This window comes from Pelmatolapia mariae, linkage group LG10_11 (assembly GCF_036321145.2).
Source record: "Pelmatolapia mariae isolate MD_Pm_ZW linkage group LG10_11, Pm_UMD_F_2, whole genome shotgun sequence".
NCBI lineage: Eukaryota > Metazoa > Chordata > Actinopteri > Cichliformes > Cichlidae > Pelmatolapia > Pelmatolapia mariae.
This window is the reverse complement of record NC_086236.1, coordinates 42783264-42796555: the sequence shown is the minus strand read 5'-3', so window position 1 is coordinate 42796555 and position 13292 is coordinate 42783264. Positions and strand designations below refer to the sequence as shown.

Genomic DNA, 13292 nt, shown 5'->3' with positions numbered 1-13292 from the left:
TGGGGGATACAAAGTTACCAAAGTATTTATTATTCTTCAGCTTCTGAGACCACTTAAGACTGTTTAAACAGAACATAAAGATGTGATAGCTAGTGATAGTGTAAACCTCTACTTTTTTTTAATCCATAGCACTTGTCTGAAATGTGGTTGTGATGCTTTGTTGCTGTGGCATTATTTTTCATCTTACAAATGCACAGCGACTGACTGGAAGTGTTTTCATTTTAATAGGAATGAGATTCAAAAATATTGATGCATAAAGTGAAAATGTCTGGAGGTGCCATCAGTACAGTAATTAATCATTATAATTAATCCTTAATGTAATTTAGAAAAAAAATAAACTGTTCACTTTACCTCCGTCTCAGTCCTATTTGAAAATTCAAGCTTATGTAATGTCTTATCCCTCTCAAAATATGAAACCAGAATAGCAGCTGGACAAACAGAACATGCACAATTTCTGTGTGGAGTTTTATGCTCTAAAGTCACTCTTTTCACCATATTTGCCTTTTTTAATAGGACCAACAAACTATGTTAACATACATTCCTAAACAGCTTATCTGAATCCGAGCCCTCATATTGCCACACTCTAACCTGTGATATCTCTTCGATTTAAATTATGTGCAGTCCTAGCTATCTCAGTTTGTAAGAGTCTTACCTGTTTAGGAATAATAGATGACACATACAATGAAAATATCCAAGTCATTATTCATAAATAATTAAAGCACCATCAAAAAAGTAAAGAGACTGTCCATGACAAAGTCAGGCAGCTGATATTGAAAACAGAAAAGCTTGCTGGCTCGTAGACAAATGGAATTTACACATTACCTATGCTAATTACTTCTTGGATGAACAGAGGTCTCAGTCTTTCACTCGCTTAGAGCAATAGAGCCAGTGTCCATTGCAACATGCATGATGGACTCAGAGTGTTCTGTCCAGCACACATCATCCTAATTGTGCATGCTTTGTTTTTTGGTAATGTAATATGTTTTTCTATTATTTTTTTAAATAGTCACTTGACATTGGGCGCTGTTGTAAATGTTACGTAGGCTGGAGTAGCGTGAAATGTCTACGAGTGGCTCCTGCGCTCATCCTTGAAGCTTTCACCCACAGCTTTTCTTTCTTCTTGTGCTTCTGGTCATTGCTATTTACCACATCTCCTGAGCTCTGTGTTCTATGTGTTTACTCTCCCTCTTGTTTTCTACTCCTCTCCCCCACTGCTCAGCCATAGCACTTTTCATCCAGCCATCTCCCCTTCTCCACCCTATTCTCCTGAGGACACCCATGTTCTTTTTTGGCTCTGATAATAATTGCAAGTGATCAGGATGGTGATTCTATTTCAGGAATTTTAAAATGATTCCTTCTATTTAACACATGAATGTGTTCAGCACTGGCAACAGAGCACGTTGCTACCAAAACTGAAATGGGATCTGCTGAAACAGAGAGACCGTTGCCATGGAAAAATGAAGTAACACTGCTCCCTGCAGCTGCCATGCATTAATGAGTAGGATACTTTTTGAGAAAGAAAAAGAGGAAAAAAAGCAGTGGGGTAAAAAAGGTAAAGCGGTGGAAAGGAGAGGGAGGTGTAGGAAGCTAGGAAGAATACTGGATAAAAATGGGAAGAAGCTGAGGTTGAAGGCAGGAGGAAAGTGAGAGATATACAGAAAGGAGAATCATGTGCACTGGATTTGGTGTGGCTCAGATCAAGCTGGCCAGATGGTTTCCATGAACAGGATCTGACCCCCGGATTGAGTGCTTTGTGCAGGCACATTACTTCATCCGCTGCCCCCCTCCCTTCATCCTATCATCCTTCCATTCAACACCTCATCCTCCCTGTCTGTCAGAACCCACAATTTCCAAGTGATTTGTAATTACAGCTTTAATTTTGGGCCACTTTAAACACCATGTTTCTTTCAGTATTGGGGAGATAAATTGTTAGCTTTTAAACTTTACAGTCATCTTACAAATCCTGAGAGATGCTGGCTCATCTTAATCATAAGCAATTTGGTAGATATGGCATACTAAAAAATAATTCAGGCTTCTATTATACAGTAAGTCTAAATCCATATACTAACATTTAGCATGATAAATCTGAGTGCAAAAAATAAATGTTATAATTTTGCAATGAGATTGTTTAAAACGGATGTGCTTAAAAAAATCAAAGCAAAAAAGAAACAATTTAACTAACCTGTTATCACCTCACACACGAAACCTATCCACACACTCCTTAGAGTATTTGGTCCCAAACAATATGATAATATGTCAAATAATATATTTCACATTTATTAGCATTTAAATAATACATGCACACATTATGAATGAGGTACACATATTTTACATATGAGAGTCCGCGATGTAATAGAAAATGAATTGCTGTGTTTCAGCATATGAACAGCATATGAAAATGAATAGCCCGCTATAATTGCTTGCAGTTCCTGATTGTTTAAGTGCTGATTGGCTGAGTGCAAACAGAGAGGGAGGTTAATGCTAAGGACAGAAGGGGTCTCTTCTAACATTAAGCAAGACTGTTCAGCGATTTGAGGATGACAGAAAAGAATAAAGAACAAGGGAAGGACGGAAAGCGGCACAGGGTGAGGTAGTTAGTGAATATGTAAGAAATACAAAAAGAAAGTATTGCCTGATCTAAATCAAGAGCCCACAATGCAAAAGTAGATGTCATTGGCTGTTTACCCAGTGAGAACACTGTGCGTGGGTGTATGTATGCACACGTTCACATCTTGACGGGTGTGTGTTAATGTGCATGTGTGGCCAGAATCCCATTCCATCATCTGCCGCTGTGTCAATACACTAATGACCTCAGAGCCATTATAGACGCACTCACATATTTGACCCTCTCACCGGACTGTACTGGAAAAGCGCTTACTGAGATTCTCCTGTGTTTTTAGCCTCTTGAATCTCAGCAGTTTAGAGACTTGGAACTGATTTTGGTTGAAAAAACCTTCCTGATACACTACAGCGAGTACAGATTTGCCACAGGAGCTGCAATTGCTGACAGAATTGGGATGTTTTAAAATTGTCATAGAAAAATGATGTGCAGTTTATGCCCTGATCTTCTGAATGTGTCTTGGAAAGCTAGTTTGGACGGGAATCGGGTTAAATTGTTGGAGCACACATCCACCCTTTGTCTTGGGACAATGAAGGAAGCCGTGCCAAACACAGGTCGAATCAGATCAGTTGGGGTTTAGAACAGCCCGGTTTGGCCTGCTTCACTGGGTCACACTGTATAAATCAGTAGTGGTGAAAATCTGCCAGAGTTAGCCCTTGAATCCTCTTTTCATCTGCAGTCCATCACCATTTGATCCAACTTGGCCTGTATTACATACTGCATAACATTATCACAGCCACCTTGACTCTCTTCAGTTAGCCAAAGGCAAAATTGTCTGGCCACACCATCACCACTATAGATAAACCAAGCCAAGCTTGCTTTTGGCCAAACTTTAGTCAACCCGTGTTTGTATCTGAGGACTTTGCTCTAAGCTGTCAGTTATTCCATGAATCTTGCATCACTTATAATCTAACCTTTAGGCAATCTCTCTCACCTAGAATAATCTAGCCCATCCTTGGTGCTGCTCAGCCAAACATCAGATATGTATTCAGACTTAATTTGACAGGTTCCCACTTATGCTTTTTTGGAGGTGCCACAGTTGTCCTTCTGTGTAGGTATTTCACTGCAGAAAATGGTTTTTAACCTACTGGGTCCATGCAGTCCCCCAAAACCTTAAAAGCATGGAGCTCAGTTGTGCTTAGGTTGAATATTGATTAGCTGACATATAGACTAGAACAAGAAAGGCACTGGCACCCTTCACCCATTCCAGAGTTCACCAGGAACAATAGAAGCACGAAAAAATATCAAAAGTATGTAACAGTGTATAGACAGTGGCGGCACAAATGAATTAATTATTGAGTTGTTTTTTACTTCAGCTCTTTGGATGTTATAACTTCACTCTCTTCCGTGGGTGACTGAGGGATCAACAACACTGATAGGTAGGGTAAGGCTCAGGCCAGTTCTACCACATACTTTGGACACTGCCTCCATCTGGCAACAGATGCTTTCTGCAGGTAGATGGACTGTTTGTAGCTCCATGCAAACTGCTAACATTCTGCCAATGGAGAACCATGTTCAGCCCCATCTGTGCTGGCTCACCATGCTGAGGTGGTGGAGGGGTGATTGTTTGAGATTACGGGTGGGAGTAGGTGAGGCGAGCCAGGCCAGCCGCACTCCTAAGGCCACTGTTGGATCAATAAACGCAGCGATCAAAGTCGCAATTAACCCACCGCGCTAACACAAACAGCTGGGCTAGCAGAAACAAACAAAGCCTTCATGTCACCTAAAGCGTTTATTTTTGCAGATTTCCACCTCGGCCAGGGAGACCTCCAGAGCTTGTCAGCTTCTGTAAGCAGTGTTGGAAGAGAGGAATGCAGGGCCACATAGATGGCTGGCTGCCTAGCCCGTTGTGCAGTGCCAGGCCACGATCTTATTGCTTGTGGTGGCATGTGGGTGAGACACAGCCTATCTGGTGTCAAAAGGCATCATGCTTAAATGTTTTTCTCATGAAGATCAGGAAATAAATCTTCTCTCTGAGGTTTACAACCAAAACTTCTATCTCTATCCATGTACCGCAAGATACATCTGCGTAGTGGAATCTTCAGGTATACACATTAATCATGTTAAAATGTTAAAGATCCAGTTTGTATTATAACACCCACTTTTTGACTTTTGTTTTGGATGTTTGTTTTGTTTGTTTTTTTTGGTTTATAGCAAACAGAAAATGCAGGAAGATGTGAAGAAGGAAGGGGAGCAGAAGGTTAAGAGTGGGTGGGTGGGGTAGTGGGCTCCGTGCTCTGAGGACCTTCTGTTCATCTGACCGGCCACTTAGGAAACACAGTGTCCCGTCTGGTGCAGGCACAGGAAGATTACATTTGGAGAGGTATCAGGTTTTTAAAACAAAGGGATGTGTTTTCCGTTTGCTGCCGATCCTTCCACTGAGATTTTTCTGCTCCAGAGTTGCAAATGTTTTCATTGGGGATGCTGAGAGGGTGTTTCTAATTTCCTCTCCTCTATCTCTGGGTGATTTCCTGTGTGTCGTGGCTTTATTATTGTGTGTAGAAAAATAGAGGGAAAAATCTGTCGGTACGTACGTGTTTAAATGTGCAAGTGTGTGTGCGTGCGGCCTTCACATGTTGTGGGTCTCTCTACAGAGGGGTGATCTTGACCTACAAAGTCTGTGCTCTGCTAAGGTCTGTACAGAGTTGGGGCATCCAAGTTTCTCTTCCCTACAGTGATATGAAAACAATAAGCCTAAGAGCGGATTTGTACAGCGCCGCAGGACTGATATCACACGTATTTCATTGCCTGGGTCGAGTTAGGTGAGGGTGTCAGTAATTGCTTGTAGTGCTTGCAAGTACCCTGTTGCATGACTGCTGTGCTGCATATGTGTATCATATAATACAAACAGTACGAAATATGGTACTTTTCATTAATGGCACTTCAGGAAGATTCAGACAGCTAACCCATTCATACAATGGAGCAGTTCAGTTTTCTAACATCTTATCTACATTTTTAAATACTGAGGGTAAACAGTAGCAATGTATTTTTGCTTTGTTTTGTCATGAGTGCTAAAATTTTGAATCCCTCTTTTGGACAAGGCCGATCTCTCGTTCCTATAATCTGTCAGTTCATGATTGAAACGTATAGCTGTGTCTATGAATGATTATCGGTGAGTAATATACTGTCTGCTGCGCTTCTAAGTTGGTCTTAAGAGTAGACGGAGTAGACGGGCTGTCCTCCATCTAACTCACTGTTCTGTCATTTACTGGCGAGGCCTGGCAGATCCTAAGAGCCTCCTGTGGTTATATAGGCCATTTCCACATGGCCTCAGCCTTTTAAAGCTTGAGTGTGTTTGGCCCTCAGCTTCCTCTCTATTAGAACCTGCTCTGCTGGAACCAGATAAACCATCCTCACAAAGACTCAAGGGAGAAGTACGACACAAGACAGATCATGCACTCCCACTGCTGCTCAGAAGAGCATGAAGTCAGGGATGCTTTTCAGGGGTATTAAGACCCAAAGATTTGAAACAGGGTCGGCACATGTGGCTGTATTCTGAACCCTATCTGATGGTGCGGAGAAGTGATCGGGAATAAAACTGAGCAGAGCTTGCTGCGTGCATGACACACACAAACACACAGCCCATGAAGAAGACCCCATTTTTAGAACTCTGTGATCTGGTGCCAGATAGGGATGAGAGAAAAGAAACAAAGGGAAAAATGTATTTGTGCATCTTAAAATTTAATCAAAATAACCTCAAAATGGATATATTTCCCCTTTTTTTTATGTTTTTAGCTTTTTGTCTTTTTTCTAGTAGTATTTACTCTTGACTGCATGTGGCCTCCCAGCCCAGAACCTACATTTAATTATGGTTGTGTATTGTAGATCAAAGTGTAAGCAGATCCTTGTTCATTTAGAGGGCTGAGAGGAAGGGCTCAGTACCTAAATCTATGGATAAGCGCTGGTCACCTAATAAATAACCAGGCTGTCACTCAAAAATTCAAACTCTCTGGGGCTTTTTTACTGAATCTTGTTTGTTGGCATGCATACTGAGACTTGAACAACCTTTAACTGCTAGTTTCATGAAGATCATTCAAGATGACACGTCCCCCGATTATGTTCAGCTAGCTTTGTTCCCTGTCAACCCACTCAGTCTCATTACTGAATGGCAGAGAGAGAATTTTGTTGCATATCAGAGATGTGCTGAGACATGAGACAAATTCATCTGTGTGAGCACAAGTAACAAATGCAGTCTTTTTCTCTGTGTCAGATTCACAAAGCAGTGTCTGCGCTGGTGTACGTATGTAAAAAGAGGCAGTCTTATGCACTATTTTTTGTGGAGAATTTACCATCAGGGCAAGCTTGCAAGGAGCAGCAGCCATTCTGGTGTACTGAACAGACACACAACTAGACAGAAATATCATTTTTTCATTGGCTCCCTATTGAGACCAGAGCTCAACTGATGACCGGGACCATCCTGTCAACTTCAGAGTATAATCTTATCCCAGTACAGCACTTCCCTCTCATAAGCAGGCTTGCCTGTAGTTTCTAGTTTCCAGAAGTAGAATGGGAGGCATTCGCTGTAGCTAACAGGCCCCTCTCCTCTCGAACCAGCTCCCAGTTTGGGTCATGTCCTGTTTGTGGTCTCTCTTGTGTGCTCTCATTTTCTCTATTATTTTCCCCTGACTGAGCCTGCTTGTGCCAGCAGTCTTTTCCTGTTCATTGCACCCCACCAAGTTTTTGCTTATAGAGGATTGCTTATAGGTTTGATTGTTGGGGGTTTCACTTTAAGATTGCAAGGTCTGAACCTTACAAAAATCAAACACCTTGAGCTGACTGCTGTTGTGAATTTCTTTTATTTTTGGCATTTTTTTTTTCTCTTAAACCGCTTTTCATTATGAATCTTTTCTTTAAGTAACTGCTGACTGCAGCTAGCAGGGGGGATGTGATCTATGATTGTGTACGTGTTCAGTTTTGCAAGAGAACATGCAAGCACACAGTGTATGTGTGTGCATGCTTCTGCAAATGTTTAAGTGTGTCATTTGAGCATGTTTTCACAGTAAAATCCCAGCACGTGCAGCCTCATAAGGAGTTGATTGGCTTCAGTCTCGTTTCTTGTTTAACTGAGATTTCCTGGTCGAAATTGAAAAGTGTTTTTTTTTTTCACTTTAAAAAAAAAAGTTTATTAATGTGTTGCAAGTGATCCATGTGATCCGTGGCCCCTGAGCACGCACACACAGATACTCAAATTGTCCGTCAGTGTTATTTCCCTGACTGAATCTGTTATTGGAGGCAGTAGGTAACTAAAGTATGGTCCCAGGTTGCTGAGCGTTAACTCCATTTGTTATGTTGAAAGATTTTGTTTCACTTTGACAGGACATGATGTCATTGGACAAAAGGAATGGATAATTATGCATCTTTTATTTCTCTTTTCCCCACTGAATCTTCTATAATAACACAGATATTGTATGAAACCATCTGCCATTCTGAACTTTGGCCCAACTTGAATATGAATCTGAATTTTAATCCCTTTCAAACACCATCAGCCCTATTTATCCATGTAATAATGAGAAATAAATGTATAAACTACATGGCTGTTGAAGCATAGGTCATACACTTTATTATTTGTTGTGCCCGAGTCATTTCCAGGGGCTATCTGTCTTGTTTTTGCTGCAGTTTTATTCCACATTACCCTTAAACCCAGTAGGGTAAAGTTGTGTAACAGATATTCCACACTGCAATTATGCCTCTGGCTTTCACATATTATTTGTGCCCATTTCTATTTTTAAATTCATTTCAGAATTTTCCTTTAGCTGCATTTGGAAACACCGCCTTTCCACGGGTCTACACTAACAGAAAATAAATTTCCACTATCCTATTTTGGATAAAAATATAATTTAGTTTGCTGAACCTTGTGACTGGCTGGTGAGTAGTGAAAATGTGGCCCGCTGCCACCCAAGCATGTGACGGAACATAATGAGTTTTAGGTCAGCCTGGTATTCCTGTCAGTTTCCTCCTGTCACAGGACATTGTGCAAGTCTCTCTCTCACACACACAAACATACATGAACTTGGCCTGGCCCTCAGCTCGTGGGAGGGGGACATTGTCGCACAGACTAACTGCTTCCAGTGCTGTGTTTATTGGCCTGTTACAGAGCTGTTAAACACAATTGTGCGGAATACCAAACACGACCCTGCACAACCTCAACTGCACTTTTACACCTGAGGTTGAGACATAAAACACATACATACTCTCACTTTCCACTTTGACCTGTGATTACGGACAACATTTTTTGTGTGTCTGTTGCCATATCAACCATAACCATGAACACCACGATTCTCCTCTCACATCTCAACGCAGATTTTCCACCTTGAATCAATGCACGCTCAGCAGTGAGAGGGACAAAAGGACAGAGGCATGGGAGGTTGGGGTGATGGAGGGATAGAGGGATGTAGAGTTGGTCAGAGGGAAGAGATGCTGTCAGTGGTTTTGGCAGTCATAAAAGCAATGATGCATATGGGACATTCTGACCTCAGACTATTTCTCTCTTGGATCTGTCAGCACTGCTCAGCAGTTCCAGTGCTCCCCTTTCTTGCCCTTTGTTGCCCCTGTCGTCTTTGTTTGGATACTGTATGTCTGTCTCCCTGTGTGTGTGTATGAGTCACAGCTCAAGCATTAGACCACAGATGGGGGGCTTTGGAAAGGTCTGCGAGGTGACCAGGGTGACCTGCTATTAACAGTAGCACAGAGAACTGGGTGGAGGATTGCCGTTCAGTTCTGAGTTCACGTTCCTAATAACGTGACACTGTCGTAACAGGATGGTGACAAGGACGGGCATTTACGATTCTTTTCCAATGTGTTCGCTGACATTTTAAGCCCATTTCAGCAAAAATTGTTTGGCATCAAAGTTTCATATGCTAAAACAGTCCCAAGTATTTTATATTATTAAAAAGAACAAATTTAGAGCAGCTTTAGCAGTTCTTGTTATATTTTGATCTTACTGCAGATGTTTGCCCAATTTGTCTTGGATGCAGATTGAACACCTGACAGCGCTGTGACCCAGAATAAGTGTGGATTATTAAAAGATTGTACTTGAACTCACAAGACATCTAGCAACCAGTACAACTGTTTTCTTTTGGCATAGTAATATTTGCTCTTTTGTGCTGTCATCCACTTTCGGGCAACTGGGATTCCTCAACAAGTCCTCACTGGTCACCAGAGCATCAAATGCTCTTTAGATCCAAACCTCCTCCACTCATGAAAAAAAGCTCTTTTGCTTTAATCACTGTCCCCCTATGGCCTTGTACTGTTGTGTACTGTTGCCATTGGTAAATACAACATGTTTGTTTCTCTGTGTTTGTGGCTTTTAATAACTGTCATCAAAAGGGAATGAAAGGAGAAAAGAGCCAACCAAAGATTCGTTTTGTATCGCCCAGATTTAGGATTGTTGTGCCATTTTCTTTTCCATTACATGCTCTGCCCCTTGAAACATTTTGTGCCTTTATGTATAAACATCTAGAAAGTCAATTGTCTGACTCCCCTCTGTCGTCATCTGTGAGATATTATCTGTTTATTGTTAGTATATTTCTGTGTAATGTGGCAAGACTATGACTGCCCTACACCTGACATCATCGTTGTGTTCTCTCATAAGCATTTTAAAATCATGAGCAAACACCATTATAAGGTGTTTTGTTATTTGTTCACATTCACTGTAGCAGATAGGTGCCTGTGTTTTTTCTACCCTGTAATAGTCACAACTACCCTTCTTAAATGAACAAAAATCACCTGCTTAATCATTTTTATTACATAAAATTCCCACAATTCTATACTAAAGAGGTTGATACAGATGTTTCCTCTCAAAAACACAAACAGACCAATTTCCATTGGTTTTTAATTTCACTGAACCTATAATGATTTATGTTAGTTCATAATATTTTTCTCTGATTATGTGTAAAACTTTAATTCCTAGAATGTGATATATGGTGACAGATTCGGTCAATCATCAGGCACAGCATGGTTCTGTAATTGTTATTTACAGTCTGTGTCTAGATGGCAGTTTTAAAAAAGTAAATGATAAGTAAAATGTTTATATCGATAATTACTATGATATTGTACTATTGTGTACTTACTCAGAAATATGATATACAAAATCCCTTTGAATTATAATTGAGCTTCGTTTTACATTAAATTAGCCCTGAGATCATCCAGGTGCTTAATCAAACTGTCACATGATGTGACAGTTCTGATACTGATTATTAATTAACTCAGTGATTTCATTTTTTCTATCACACGGTGATTAAAACAAACTCATTCTCTGGATTCTAGTTATTATAATAAACTTTGCTGTAATGCTTTTTTGTTGACATTACAGTATAGGTAACTGAAGCCATTGCTCTTATTTCTTCTGTTCCTTATACCAACACACCCATCAGCTAGTACTGTTGTTCAGTCGATATTTGATGGTTGAGGACTTTGGCACATATCTGTTTATATATATATTCAAGATGTCCAGCAGGATAGCATTAGCCTCAGGCACCGTCGTCAAAGTGCAGGCCCGAGTCATGGTATTAAAGCCGGCACTTTCCGTATGTCAGCCTGCTTTACAGCTTAACCCTGCTTAGATCTGCAACAGCCCAGGCAGTGTCGGTGATTTTTTTTTCTCTGCGTGCCAGCTCTTAAAAAGGCCAAAGCTTATGTGTCACTGTGCAAAAGTGTTCCCATTTCAAACCACCCTTTAAAGAATAATCAAAAGAGGAAGCAGAGTATGATGAAAGTGTAACCATATCTCTACTTCTCTCTCTTTCTCAGTGTCTCACTCTCCTCCTCTTGATCCTGCTTTCAAAGTCTTTTTCTCTGTCTCGCCTTCTCTCTCACTTCCCATGAAAACTTGGAGACGGTTTCCAGGCCCGTGCAGTTATAGCCAAAGATCATACAAGTGCATATGCAAATTTTGATGGCGTGTGTCTTAATGTGTGCGTAACGTGTTAAGATATGCCAAACATATCTTACAGTATAACTTGCTCATGAAACCAGAGTGCTCATAGAGTATCCACCTCTCTAATAAGTGAGACTAAAAATAAGTAGAAGTAGTCTCTCTGACAGAAGTGAACACACATCCACACACAAAAGTATCTGGCAACACCTGCTGTCTGCCCCCTGGACCCTGCACCCCTTTGCTTTTCATTAACTGGGCTAGTAAATCAGTGAAGTTATGGTAAAATGGAAAAACACAAAGCAATATTGTTGCTCAAAGTGGTTGCTTGCATTCTTGTCGGCTACTGCTTACTCATCTAAAGGCTTCTGATTTTTATTTGATTTGTTTATTTATTTATTTATGTATTATTTGGGACATTGTGCAGCTGGGACTGATCTGCAGTGCTTTTTAAAAAGACTTTAGTATTTAACTGACGAAACCTCAAAGTTTTTTGTTTTTCTGTTTCAGAAAATCACAGTGGTTTTAAATGGATGCTCAGAAATGTGTATATGTAATGTAATGTATGTAATGTGCATTTTGTAAGACGGTTTAGCATGTGTGACCAAATGTAGGTTTTTTTTTCTTTTTTAAACCAAGGAAAGTATTGTTCACCATGTTCAGGCTTTTCCAGCAACACCCGGAATGTTGCACAATTTTTTTCTTCTATTCTTTCCATCACAGTCCAAGTTCTGTAATACTGGCAAAAAACTTGAACTTTTGTGCACTTGGATGGCATAAGACAGGTGCTTGTTTACTGATCAAGTGAGGCTGAATTGGCTAACATGATTAATGTTTCCCTCCTTTTTCTGCCTTTTTTCAAGTTGGAGCTGCAGCCCTGCTGTGTGTTCCTCCCCAATGACAGCCTCCCTTCTCCGAGCACTATCATCTGTGGCGACATTCCCGGCACTGTGCGTAGCTGGTACCACAACCAGACCTCCATGCCTGGGACTCTGGTAGTTTGCCTGCCTCAGATTACTATCCTCAGTGCTGGGCATAAGTACATGGAACCACTACAGGAGCTCCCCTTTGTGGTCTCAAAGCCCATCTTGGAAGAAGGTAGGTTTTCATACCACATCTAATGAAATCTAAACTTTCATTAGAATTATTGAAATACTCTGGGACATACACCCAGATACACAGTGAGAATAACCTGATGTCAAAAAGAGTGATTTCAAAGCTGAAATTAGAAACACTGGTGGTGATAGATGCATAAGCTAAAATTGGAAATCTTGGAAATTTAATCCCACTTAGTGAGAAAAAAATATGACTTAATCACTTAAATAACTCATTTAATTTTTATTAATAATTAAAATGTATGATTTCACAATAGTAATAGGCTATATAATGTCAATTCATCATCATTATAGTCTTTTCAACACTGAGCAAACCTTTGACCCACTGCTACTCATTTACCATGACAAAAGACAAACAAACTTAAGTAGCGCGACTTTGAGAGATAGATCGTGCACATGTGGTGTGCACACCTGGTGGAGTTGACACAAGCAACACTTAGATGGTTGAGCAATGTTTTCTCTTCAGGAGGAGAAAAAAGGGGGGCACACTTCTTTTCTCCAAACTTTTTAATGACATCAGCATTGGGCATGCAGATGTAAAAAACAGAGGAGAAAGAAAAACGACAGCAAAAACAGTGACATCAGCTGCCTTGTCAATGTTGCAGTGAAAATTAACAACCCATGCTTTTAGTAATTCATTCCTACTCTTTGAAATGGTCTTCATCCCTCATATTCAATGCTCGGG

At 40.5% G+C, this 13292-nt stretch overlaps 1 protein-coding gene across 3 annotated transcripts in view; it reads left to right on the top strand.

The window, feature by feature from the left end:
* Positions 1-13292, top strand: part of LOC134635624 (intermembrane lipid transfer protein VPS13B-like) — a 292458-nt gene that overhangs the window by 133578 nt on the left and 145588 nt on the right. For all 3 annotated transcript variants that reach the window (XM_065471728.1, XM_063485027.1, XM_063485026.1), the window contains one exon: positions 12356-12590. In XM_065471728.1, coding sequence (XP_065327800.1) covers positions 12356-12590 — 235 coding nt within the window. The remainder of the gene's footprint in view (positions 1-12355; positions 12591-13292) is intronic.